The sequence below is a fragment of the Paracoccidioides brasiliensis genome, assembly GCF_000150735.1.
Source record: "Paracoccidioides brasiliensis Pb18 unplaced genomic scaffold supercont2.3, whole genome shotgun sequence".
NCBI classification, from domain to species: Eukaryota; Fungi; Ascomycota; class Eurotiomycetes; order Onygenales; family Ajellomycetaceae; genus Paracoccidioides; species Paracoccidioides brasiliensis.
This window is the reverse complement of record NW_011371360.1, coordinates 780,441-792,132: the sequence shown is the minus strand read 5'-3', so window position 1 is coordinate 792,132 and position 11,692 is coordinate 780,441. Positions and strand designations below refer to the sequence as shown.

General features: G+C 44.2%; 4 protein-coding genes across 4 annotated transcripts; 3 read left to right on the top strand and 1 right to left on the bottom strand.

Moving 5' to 3' along the window:
* Nucleotides 1-1,891: 1,891 nt before the first annotated feature.
* On the top strand, nucleotides 1,892-2,275 carry PADG_11461 (uncharacterized protein; the record flags this gene model as incomplete). The annotated part of the gene is made up of 1 exon (XM_010760627.1): nucleotides 1,892-2,275. The coding sequence occupies one exon, from the start codon at nucleotides 1,892-1,894 to the stop codon at nucleotides 2,273-2,275; it is 384 nt and encodes a 127-aa protein (XP_010758929.1).
* A 1,885-nt stretch (nucleotides 2,276-4,160) lies between these two features.
* PADG_02636 (proteasome regulatory particle base subunit RPT2) lies at nucleotides 4,161-5,819 on the top strand (the record flags this gene model as incomplete). The annotated part of the gene is made up of 4 exons (XM_010759764.1): nucleotides 4,161-4,163; nucleotides 4,239-4,301; nucleotides 4,383-5,451; nucleotides 5,569-5,819. 4 exons carry the CDS (start codon nucleotides 4,161-4,163, stop codon nucleotides 5,817-5,819), a joined length of 1,386 nt encoding a protein of 461 aa, XP_010758066.1.
* Nucleotides 5,820-7,241: 1,422 nt separating this feature from the next.
* Nucleotides 7,242-7,751, bottom strand: PADG_11460 (uncharacterized protein; the record flags this gene model as incomplete). Its single annotated transcript, XM_010760626.1, has 2 exons — nucleotides 7,242-7,540; nucleotides 7,598-7,751. 2 exons carry the CDS (start codon nucleotides 7,749-7,751, stop codon nucleotides 7,242-7,244), a joined length of 453 nt encoding a protein of 150 aa, XP_010758928.1.
* Nucleotides 7,752-8,410: 659 nt separating this feature from the next.
* Nucleotides 8,411-9,994, top strand: PADG_02635 (uncharacterized protein; the record flags this gene model as incomplete). Its single annotated transcript, XM_010759763.1, has 3 exons — nucleotides 8,411-8,833; nucleotides 8,939-9,360; nucleotides 9,433-9,994. 3 exons carry the CDS (start codon nucleotides 8,411-8,413, stop codon nucleotides 9,992-9,994), a joined length of 1,407 nt encoding a protein of 468 aa, XP_010758065.1.
* Between the last annotated feature and the right edge of the window lie 1,698 nt (nucleotides 9,995-11,692).

Below are 11,692 nucleotides of genomic sequence, written 5' to 3'. Positions count from 1 at the left end.
AAACGGATGTTGTTGTGTAGTTGGTTTTGATCTACCCTGTATGCTTGGACCCGCTGGATCAGGTCATTCCAGGTCATTAGAGTTTTATGCAACAAAACACAAGAGAGAGAGGGCAAAGTTAGGTATGGGGGGGAGGGGAATTAATATATGTCGTCGTTGGGCGGGAACAACATACCTTGGAAGCTAGGCGGGACTTTTTTAACTCAGTTCAAACAGGATCGACCAACGGGGGCGGCTGCGCTGGATTGTTCAACACGGACAACAAGTGGCTGAGGATAGCGGCTCGGGTGACGGATGACAGCGTTCCAACACTTGAATGGGTGACTGGGGAGGGTCAAGGCACAGCTCAATAGAGAGTGAGTGAGTCAGGGATCCACCAGGCTGCGGTCGGTGAGTAAATATGGGGTTGAAGACAAGAGTCAAGTCGGGTTTCAAGATGGAGAGACGAGGACGAGGACGATCAACGGAGTTGAACAGGTTAATCTAGAGTAGGATTGGGTAAATGGATCTATCTGTGCTTATTTAATAGATCAATGTTTGTTTGTTGGTAGAATTGGGAATGGATTGCGTGAGATGGAGAAGAGCGTAAGAAGCGATTACGAAGCTGAAAAACAGGCACCATCCAGCGGCGGGTTAAACTAGTTAGTGAAGTTGATGGCATCAACAAACAACCGTATCCATAGTTAACTACCTAGTTAACTATAAACATGAACTTTCAAACACAACAACCACCCCACCCAACCACCACCAATTATTGTCTACTTATTAACTACTATAGGGGCCCTGGTGCTTTCTTGTTTAAATAGTGTCTGGCTCACAAACATCATATATCAACATAATCAAATGTAGTTATGCAAGGTCTATTGTAAGGCCTTGGTCCTCTGGGGCTCAGTTGTTGGAAAGCGATCTTGAAGGGTCCACAGCAGACCACAATAATACAATAATAGTTAATGCAGTTGGCACGCAACAAATCTCTTTCTTTTCCCTCCGATTACCAAGAAGGGAGAGATGAGATCTTGAAATACAGATGGATTTGGAGTCCCTAGATGTGATACGTGCTCCGGGACCCTTCGCCAACAAGCGTTTTTCATCGCATCCCGTAAAATTCCGCCGACTTGTCATGGAAGGGCTGCTGCCACTTCATCCTTGCTGCCTGGGTCCATGGGTGTGGGTGGTCCTTATGCTGTGTGTCAAATCTGCCAGAATCGTTGCCCAGTAGATTGAATCCGTTTCATTCCTTGGTTATGGTGGTATTTTGGGCGGGGGCGGTTTACGACCACTGCTCTCCGGGGACCAATCAAACATCGCCGCTTCACTCAGACCACAATATCCATTGAGTTTATAACGACTTGCTCCGCACCCTTGTTCATGAATTCGACCCGCTACACCCGTCATTATGGGTGTGTCAGCAAACTGTAACCACGCACCCGTCCCGGGCAACTATGGTCTTAAGTTGGATGGCTTCCGCCCATTTTGCAAACTCCCTTCAGAACACATATGCAGGATCTCTCATATTTCCCGAGAGCCATGATCCAACACTCCTTCAATTCCAGCAGTGAGAGGCCGCGAAACCAGAGAAGACGAATAGGAGTGGATATTTCTAAATCGGCGCTCTATTTCGCGGAAAGTCATGGGACAGTCCAGCTTGAAGTTAACTTTAACTCAAACTGACCTTCCCAAACTTTTGTTTCGTTACATTTTCATATGTTTTTATATACATCAGTTTCCATCCCTAGGTCACATGGGTTGGATTATGTAACTTTGTCTATCCCTTGTTTAACCACCTTTTTGGTGTATATTCCCTCTTTATTAGAGACCGTTCTATTCAAGGGCGGAAAACCTGTTGATGTTGAGGATACTCCTCTAGATAGTTCTCCCCACCATCATTTGTATGCCGTTGGTTCAACCTCAGCCTGATTTAGCATTGGTGGGATTCGGAGCGGCTGGTTTAGTATACGAAGTTGGTGACGATGTTGTTTTCAAGACCTGTCAAGTCGAAGAAGTCCCTTCGAGTGATACCTCTGGTGACGATCGACGCTGGAGCGTGCGTGACGCGCCCTTGGGCTTCTTGCTGATATTTGTCGACAGAAATGGCAATTTGGCCCTGCCAGAAATAGGGACCGGTCATCAAGGCATTGATACGATCATTCGAAAAGCATGCTTAGGAGAGGTCAGCTCCAATTCGCAGATGCTAACACATCCTGATTCCATTAACACAGATATGAAACACATTGCTCATGATGTTACTCCACCCCGCCGTCAGTGGAAATCTTAATCAGCCATATAATATCCATTTTCATTCTTCTCACAACATCTACTAGGATGTGTTTACGAGGGCATTTTGTCCGAAGATTAGTTACAAGAGCTAGCTGATGGTTAAGGTCTGAATAAAGGTGAGGGAAGTTGTTTCACCAAGTATTAAATGCCTTTGCAGCCAAAATGAATGTATTAATGAGTGTCAAAGAGCTTCTACGATCATAAGTTAAGAGAATGACTAGAATACTAAAATCTCCTTCCAAGGTTTTACTTTTCCATCCTCCCCCCGGCTCTTCCTGAAAAATCAGTAACGGTCGTCGATAGCTCCGATGTTGGCGATGTTGGCGATGTTTGGACCGCGCGATGAAACAGCGTTGGTTACGGGAGATTCGCCAACTGTCAAACTACAGAAAAATCGACATTATGAACTAACAATCGTATTGTCTCAACGCGGGTATATTCACAGAGGCTACGCGTCCGAGGCTTATCTACAGTTGCCACATGGGCTTCGGATATGGGAGCTCCCCAAATGAACCTACCGCCAAGGCTCGGGATAGCTTTGACCACAGGGCCTGGCGGTCCAAAATTCCTGCGTGTGCCTGCCGGTATGTATCCTTACCGCAACACACATCGTGGGCGACTTGACATTAAAAATCGAAGTGGTAGAATAAGCTGTTAAAGGATGCTGCTGATAATGCTAAGAGGACCTTTTTGCGATTGGATCGAAATTGACACAGCTAAAACGGGACTTGGAAAAGACATTCCAAAGTGGGATGTTTCGCTGCCCTTTTTTATAATCATCTCACAAACAGGCAGATGCCCGAATATTCCTGCACCGCTCTGGCAAGGCAGAGCTTGAAGCAGCCTAAGTTGCAACATTGACAGGGTTTTTGATGAAAGAGTCGCTGTGATCATTCAACAAGCAGCTACCCAAATATTGCGGCACAGCAGCTCCTTCAAGGCAGAGCTCGAGGTGGCATAAGTTGTGACATTTGACAGGGCCTTTGAAAAGAGTAGCGGGGATCATCCAATAGACTTATGGGTATATATGCTGGAACGCTGGAACGCTGGAGCTCTGCTGCCTATATGGTTTATGCGGAGTTTGCCCTTTTTTGCAGGGGATAGAGTGGTGGTTGGCGAGTTTTCGAGTTCGCCCTTTGTCCGATCATTTCCATTTGATATGTGTGAAAGTGGACCTCGGGCAGAAAGCCACATTGGCTTTATCCTTGTAACTTATCGCTTCCACAGTAGTGCCTATCAATTTCTCAACTTTGAACGCTTTATCAATTGTGATAAACGCTGTAACTGGCCCTTAGGTATACGTATATCCAGCTGTAATTCCCCCCTTCTTGGGAAGTTAGGGAGCTCAGGGATTCGCAATTCAATATCACGTGGATTGTCTGATGGTTATTATTTCACGTTTAACCCAATAGGCATGGTTGTTAAATCTTTATATATGAAACTCATGAGAGCAAGTGCTCACAGGGTAAATCTCTTCAGAGATTCATTCTCAAGATTTGCCCAGTGTTAATACTTTCTAGTGCTAATTGAAGTTCTCTTAATTATATAGGTGTATACTTCTCGACGATCTTGGCGCTGCTCTTGTCTGACTAATCAACTTTGGCTCGAACAGCTGCCCCAGTGCGTTAGTTAACTAAAAGGCTGAGTGAGCATCAACATCAACGACGCTGCATATACAGCTCTTCCACACTCCCAACAGATCTCCCTCGTTCCCCTTAATTCTGCTCCTATTTCTTTTTCTTGCTGCTTATCCAGGTCTGCAGCTTTTGGGACCGTTCAAGAAACAGCTTGTCCCTCTACTGATTATCAGTTCTCTCCTTTCTCCATCAATCACCACCCTTGGAAGCAGAAACTCGCCCACATCTTTCCATAATCTTGCCACCATGGTATGTTGACTAGCTCCTAATATTATGTCTATGTCTCCGCGGGTTTGCTTTTGTACTGACCTCTGAAATTTATAGGGAAATCAACAGTCAAATCTAGGTGGTGGTTCTGCCGACAGCAAAGATGACAAGGACAAAAAGGTAAACACCCCTCCCTCACTACAAGTCCATTCATACCCGGTCGGTCACCATTACCTTGAACTAAAGCTAATCCCGGAGCAGAAGGAAAAGCAAAAGTACGAGCCACCCCCACAGCCCACAACCAGAATTGGCCGGAAGAAGCGCAAGCAAGCTGGTCCCAACGCCTCCGCAAAGCTCCCAGCCGTCTACCCAACCTCAAGATGCAAACTGAAATATCTCCGCATGCAACGCATCCACGACCACCTGCTGCTCGAGGAGGAATATGTTGAGAACCAAGAGCGCATTCGCAAGACGAAAGCTCAGGCCTCTGCGTCTCACGCCACCAGCGGTGATCTTGAATCCTTGGATCGAAATGCTGATGAACGCAGCCGCGTGGATGATATGCGAGGTAGCCCCATGGGCGTTGGCAATCTCGAAGAGATGATCGATGATGACCATGCCATCGTCTCCAGCGCGACGGGTCCTGAATATTACGTATCCATCATGTCCTTTGTTGATAAGGATCTGTTGGAACCTGGCGCGAGCATCCTCCTTCACCACAAATCCGTCTCAGTCGTGGGCGTGTTAACGGATGATGCAGACCCTCTCGTCTCAGTCATGAAACTCGACAAAGCGCCTACAGAATCATATGCAGATATAGGCGGACTCGAGTCGCAGATCCAGGAAGTCCGGGAGGCTGTCGAACTACCCCTTCTCCATCCAGAACTCTATGAGGAAATGGGTATCAAACCGCCCAAGGGCGTCATTCTCTACGGTGGGCCTGGGACGGGTAAAACGCTCCTAGCCAAAGCCGTCGCCAATCAAACAAGTGCTACTTTCCTACGAATCGTCGGCAGCGAATTAATCCAGAAGTACTTAGGAGATGGACCCCGCTTAGTCCGGCAGATCTTCCAGGTTGCCGCGGAACATGCCCCATCCATCGTTTTCATTGATGAAATCGACGCCATTGGGACGAAGCGGTACGAGTCTACGTCGGGTGGTGAACGTGAGGTCCAGCGGACTATGTTGGAACTCCTCAACCAGCTCGATGGTTTCGATGACCGCGGTGACGTAAAAGTCATCATGGCCACGAATAAAATTGAGACACTGGACCCAGCGCTGATCCGGCCCGGTCGTATTGATCGGAAGATTCTCTTTGAGAATCCGGATCGTGAGTCTTCTTTCCTTTCCTCTTGCTTTCCCTAACCCCCAACCCCTCTTACCAAGCTCCTCCCCAGCTGCCATATATATTATTCCTCCATTTGCTAACCCCCGACTCTCCACACAGAGAATACCAAGAAAAAAATCTTCACCCTGCACACCTCCAAAATGTCCCTGGGCGACGATGTCGATCTGGACGAGTTCATCAATCAAAAGGACGACCTGTCCGGTGCAGATATCAAAGCTATCTGCTCCGAGGCGGGGCTGATGGCGTTGCGCGAGCGGCGAATGCGTGTGCAGATGGCTGATTTCCGCGCTGCGAGGGAGCGTGTCATGAAGACGAAGAGCGAGGGTGAGCCGGAGGGGCTGTATCTGTAAGATGGATCCTGTATGTAACCTTGGCATGAATTTGTGTAGCTTTTATATTAGGGTTGGTAGACGGGTGCAAATGAGATATTAAAATCATTTTTTCCCCCTCAGTTTATTGTACTTTGGGACCCAACAAAGACTCTCGCTTTTCTTCTTCCCCAAGACACATACTGCTTCTACCTAGTCTTAACACAAGCCTTGGGACGGCCCTTTCAAATGTCAGGGGTAATTCGGGGGTATAATTACTCCATCAAAAAAATTTCACATATATATAGCCAACCCAAAGTGGGTAAATTTAGTTTAACAGGGCGTGGAACGTACCGTTGCTCAAAGCCACCAGGTCATCACACTATCAGCATTCCGACGTTGAGAGTTTTTGAGAGACAGCCTCAGGCCGCCAAGGAGTATACGTCAAGCGCAAAAGGTAATTGATATCGCTCTCCTTATTCGCTTGAAAATTATGAAGTGACCGTCACATGCAGTCCAACGTATGGTTGTCCCCTGATCTCATACGTGCGGTATTTGATGGAGAACTCAAAAAGCAGGAGAGCCATTTCATCTGGGAATGTATAACCACAGTTAACCAGGTGACTATAGTTGACATCAATCATTAATAATAAAAAAAAATTACTAAGTAATGATTCTGTTTCAAAGTGCGATGTTCAGCTGATTTGCCCTGGAAATGGATAATGGTAATTGTTGGATTCTGTTGTCTGGTAGGCATATAGCAACCATTATCGAGCAATTGGTAGAGGATCGCTCATTTGCAAGGACTCCAGGGTGCAGTCCTTGGTCAATGAGAGATAAGTTTGCTGGCCCAAGCTGGCAGCAATCAACCCTCGACTCGATGGATGGATGCATGGAGAACCGACTCAGAATTGTGCTGTTGATGTGTCTTGGGCGCCACCACTCTCAATTTTGGAAACTTCATTGAGATCCATCCCCCTTGTCAGTTGTCTACCCTGAGGAGTTGTGGAAATTAAGTCAGATATGTGGCCATGTCCGTTGTATAGACGGCAACGTCATTTCAGTTTGTCTTTTTCCTGTCCTTCAAATGACTAGTTAACTACTCATCATGAGAGCGCAACTAGTTATCAGTGCAAACACTAGTTAGTTAGATAGTTAACTACCCCTCCGCGTTGACTTTGAAGTTGGGAGATTGATGAATCCTCAACAATTCGAGAGGCAACCTCATCCTGCAAGGCAAGGTACAGTAATGTTCCTGTCAACTCCTTGACCTGGCCGGCTCGGCTTTGTTGTGCATAAGCACCTTAATCAATCAGTCGGGACTAGGTTTTCCTGCGGGGAAACAGGGCCCACCAACTCTGCTCTGTGACTCGGCCATGTCCAATGGATCCAATGGCTGAAGTGGAAAATCCCGTAGCTTAACTAACTACGCCCCCACACATCAACGAACTAGCTAAGACCCGTTCAACCTCCTCGGATAACAAAATCTCGAACCAAGGTCCTTTGGTCAACTTTCCCTCGGGCTTCCATTTGAGTTTCCGCTTCATCGAAATTCGGCGCAAATGGCAATGGTTCGTATATCTTTGCGTCCCTTTCTAGCTCTGCTGCTATTGGGCTGACAATCAATGGATCTATGAGGTTGCTTGGTCTGTGATAATGCATGTGGTCGACTTCGTCGGGCCCAGTTTTACGAGATCCCGGATCTGGTCTGCCAGTCACTAATGATAATTCTGAATGACCCAGCCATTGTTGGGCGAGAAGCCCTTTCAGAAGCTAACTGCACAGGTAATGCCAATTTGTGGCATAATGAAACTTAATACTAAATGTATTGCCGCAGCTTGCACCCCCGCTTTGGAAGAGCTGCCCCCGTATATTATATATGTTGAGGGCCAACATGCTTCGCCTTGTTATCTGTCTTTCGCTATTTGGAACAGAGGCAGCTTGGATTTCTCCTGTTGACCTCCACGGTCCCATTTAGACTTTTGATTGCATTGTCTGTTCAAATTCTGTGGTTTGCTTGGCCAGCGTTCCCAGTTCTGAATTGGGAATATTCTCTTTGCCCTCATCCATCTCAGTGATATCTTTTAGAAAAATATAGCGATACCCTTTTTCTCACAATTTCTCAGAGATGGAGTATTTCAAGCCGGAACAATACACAGCGTTGCCGACCAAAGATCTCCTTTCTTGGATTTTTGATTCGCCTCCCTACGATCAAGATAGACCGGTGAGCTGAACGACCCTTTTACCATTGACCGCTGCTTTAATTTAAATTGGCTTTACCTGCACCGTCGATGATCGAGACCCTTTCCATGGCCTCCTTAACAATACAGAGCTGAATAGTTAACTCAGATCGTTATTCATTACAGATTTATATAGATGCTAAAGACCCCTCAAAATCGATATCATGCAACCAAGCTAGAAAGATTATCCGCCAGCTCATTGCCGGGCTGAGAGCCGCCGGGTTCAAAAAAGGCGACTGTTTGAGCATTCATTCTTTCAATGATGTGCGTGATCATCCTTCCATCGTCTTGAAATTGCGCTCTCATCCAATTACGGAGAAAAGCAGCAATGAAGAAGAAAGTGAAACCATGTATCTAAATTATTGCCAACTGTCACTCTAGATCCATTACTCTATGATTTTTCTGGCCGTCATCGGTGCGGGTGGGGTTTTCGCGGGCACTAATCCTGGATACACCCAATTCGAGCTCTCACATACCATCAAGACCGCAAAAGTGACCTTCTTGATCTCAGAGCCAGAAGTCCTGGACAACCTCGTTGCGGCTGCAAGGAGCAACAATATCCCAACCTCGAACATCTGGATATTCAATACACAAGGCCAACCCGTGCCTGCTGGACATAAATCCTGGACAGAGCTTTTTAAGCATGGCGAAGAGGATTGGATCCGTTTTGACGATCCCGAAATCTGCAAGACCGCAGCAGCAGCCCGGCTTTTCAGCAGCGGTACAACCGGTCTACCGAAGGCGGCAGTCATTAGCCATCTGAATTTAATCGGGCAACATATTTTTGTGCATGAAACAAAACCTCCCCCCCATCAGGTATGTGTGCCTACCTATTTCTCACCAACGAAGCACAAGAGTCTCGATATGGAACAACATCGTAAATGAATCCACAAATACAATATGTATTTAACTTCCGTATAGATTTCGCGTGTCGTGGCCATTCCGTGCTTCCATGCCGCAGCCGTGCCAGCAACGCACGTCAGCGCCCTAAAGGCCGGCATTACGCTGTACATCATACGCCGCTTCGAACTTTTGCCATTCCTGGAAGTAATCGATAAATACAGCATCACCGATGTTTCAACAGTTCCCCCTATGGCTGTTGGTATCGTTAAGTCGCCCTTTGCCAAGAAGGGTTACTTGAAAAAGGCAAAGTGTGGTGCTTGTGGTGCTGCCCCGCTGGACAAAGATGTCCAGAGTGCGTTTCGGTCCATGTTGGGTCCTGGCGCACCTTATACACAAGTCTGGGGTATGACTGAGACGACGTGTATTGCTACCATGTTCTACTACCCGGAACATGACGATACTGGATCCGTAGGACGGCAAATCCCATCTCTTGAGATAAAGTGAGCCTCCGAATATCCACACCCTCCCAAAGTTCCCTTCCCTCCTTTTTCCTAGCTAATACCACGCCTCAGATTAATCGACAATGACGGCAAAAACATATCTGCCTACGGTGTGCGCGGCGAAATTTGCGTTCGTGGACCAACAGTCATTACTGGCTATTTCGAAAATCCAGTCGCAAATGCCGAATCCTTCGATGGCGACTGGTTCAAGACGGGAGACATTGGCTATTGCGAAGAGAAAACGAAGAAATGGTACATCGTTGACCGCAAGAAGGAACTGATCAAAGTCCGCGGGTTCCAGGTTGCTCCGCCGGAAATCGAAGCCGTGTTGCTCTCACATCCACTTATTATGGATGCCGCTGTCATTGGTGTGACGTTTAAGGAGCAGGGGGAGGAGAAGATCGAGCACCCACGCGCTTATGTAGTGCGTCAGCCTGTCCCCGCTAGTCAAAAATTGACGGGGAGGGAGCTGCAGGAATTTGCGGGGGCGAAGTTGGCTAAGTATAAATATTTATCTGGTGGGGTGAAATTTGTGGAGTCCATTCCGAAAAATCCTAGTGGCAAGATTTTGAAGAGACAGTTGAGAGAGATTGCGAAGAAAGAAATTGAGCAGGGGTTGCTTGCGAAGCTGTGATTTGGGGATGAGGGTGATATTCTAGGTGTGTGAGGTATATTTATTTATATATATAGTTATATACCGTAACTATCCTTCCGTTCGTCCTACCTTTTCAGATTGAAGCATGTTCAAAAGAGTGATAGAACACACATGATTTAAAAGAATACGACCCTGCTATCCTTGCAGTAACCGGGCCCTGGTTGATTATGAAATCAACCACTGGTCAGACCCTTGCATATAAGGGTCTGCCACCTCAACATGAACCGCCATTTCAACGTGAATTTTTTTTGAAGATATTCTATTCCATTTTCAAAATTCAATAACCAGTCAACGCAATGACTTCTTTATATATTTTAATAGAGAATAAGATCACGGAAGCTCTAAAATCCATAGCTAATGTTGAAAATCTTAATATTAGGACATTGGTGAGAGAATTCAATATTTCTTACTTATATTTGATCAATCAATTCCATGGTCACCTCCTTCATATCAAAAGAACATCTGCTAACCAATTATTATCTTCTGGCTAGGAAAAATCACTCTATCAGTATATAGAAATACTAGATAAAATAGACCTATCTCTTAATTGATTAATGATATTTGATGCTGCTTAATTCATTTTTATAGAGAGTTATAAAGATCTTATTAATCTTTTATTTGAGACTGAAGAACATTGAGTTAAAAGATTCATCAAATATTATTTTAAATACAATATACAATGATAGAGGATTATTGACATGGCAAGGAACTAAGCTCATAAGCTATTATTCATACTTGATTGATTTAATCATTTTAAGAAAACAGTAAATAAGTTTGAAATTTAACTTAACAATATTTACAACTTTAATAAAACAAAGTTCAGAATAGAAATCAAATGAGATCAGTGAATAGTGATACAAGATCTTCAAAGATAGATATATGTTAAAAGCTCAAATAATAGAGAAATTCTTACAATCATTGAAGTAATCTTAACAGATAACTTCATCATCTTTTCTTTATACATTCTCATTGCAAAGTAGTTACAGAAGTACTAGACTGACGAGATTGAGAAGAATGCTACGATAAGTATATAAGATACTAGCTATAATAATGATCAAATTTTTTTCAGTGAATTTAATACTCCTATCACTCTATAAAAAATTATATCAAAGAATCTCATCATCTGCTTCTATTAAATGACTTTGACTCTTACTGTATATATGAGTTTATAAATTATTATAATAAAAATAATATTATTTCCTTATATATTATTTCATATATAAGTCATCTATTATAGTCTCTGAATATATAAGTTTTTTAGATATTTAAGCATTATTATTCATTGATAGTTGAAGAAGCAACAAGATATGGTTATAAGAAGTTTACAAAAGTTGAATTTCTTTATATTATCATCTTTATATAAAAGGTGATATTCAAGGTTCATATGATCAAGAGAGGATGAGAAGCAACAGGTTTAATTCTATTTAATTAATTTATTATTTTTAATAAATTATATAAGTTTAAGATAGCTTCTATAAGTACTTTTATATTCATTTTCATAGACTTTTTGATCTGGTATACTTCTTCAACTATATGTCAATTCAACTAATAAAATTGCAAATCGGAGACTATGGAGGATGTTGAAGACATTGAATATATTCAAACTGGGCTAAAGAAGTTCTCTAAGAGCAGTATTACAATAATCAATATAGTGACTCTTTTATAGAATAAGCTTTT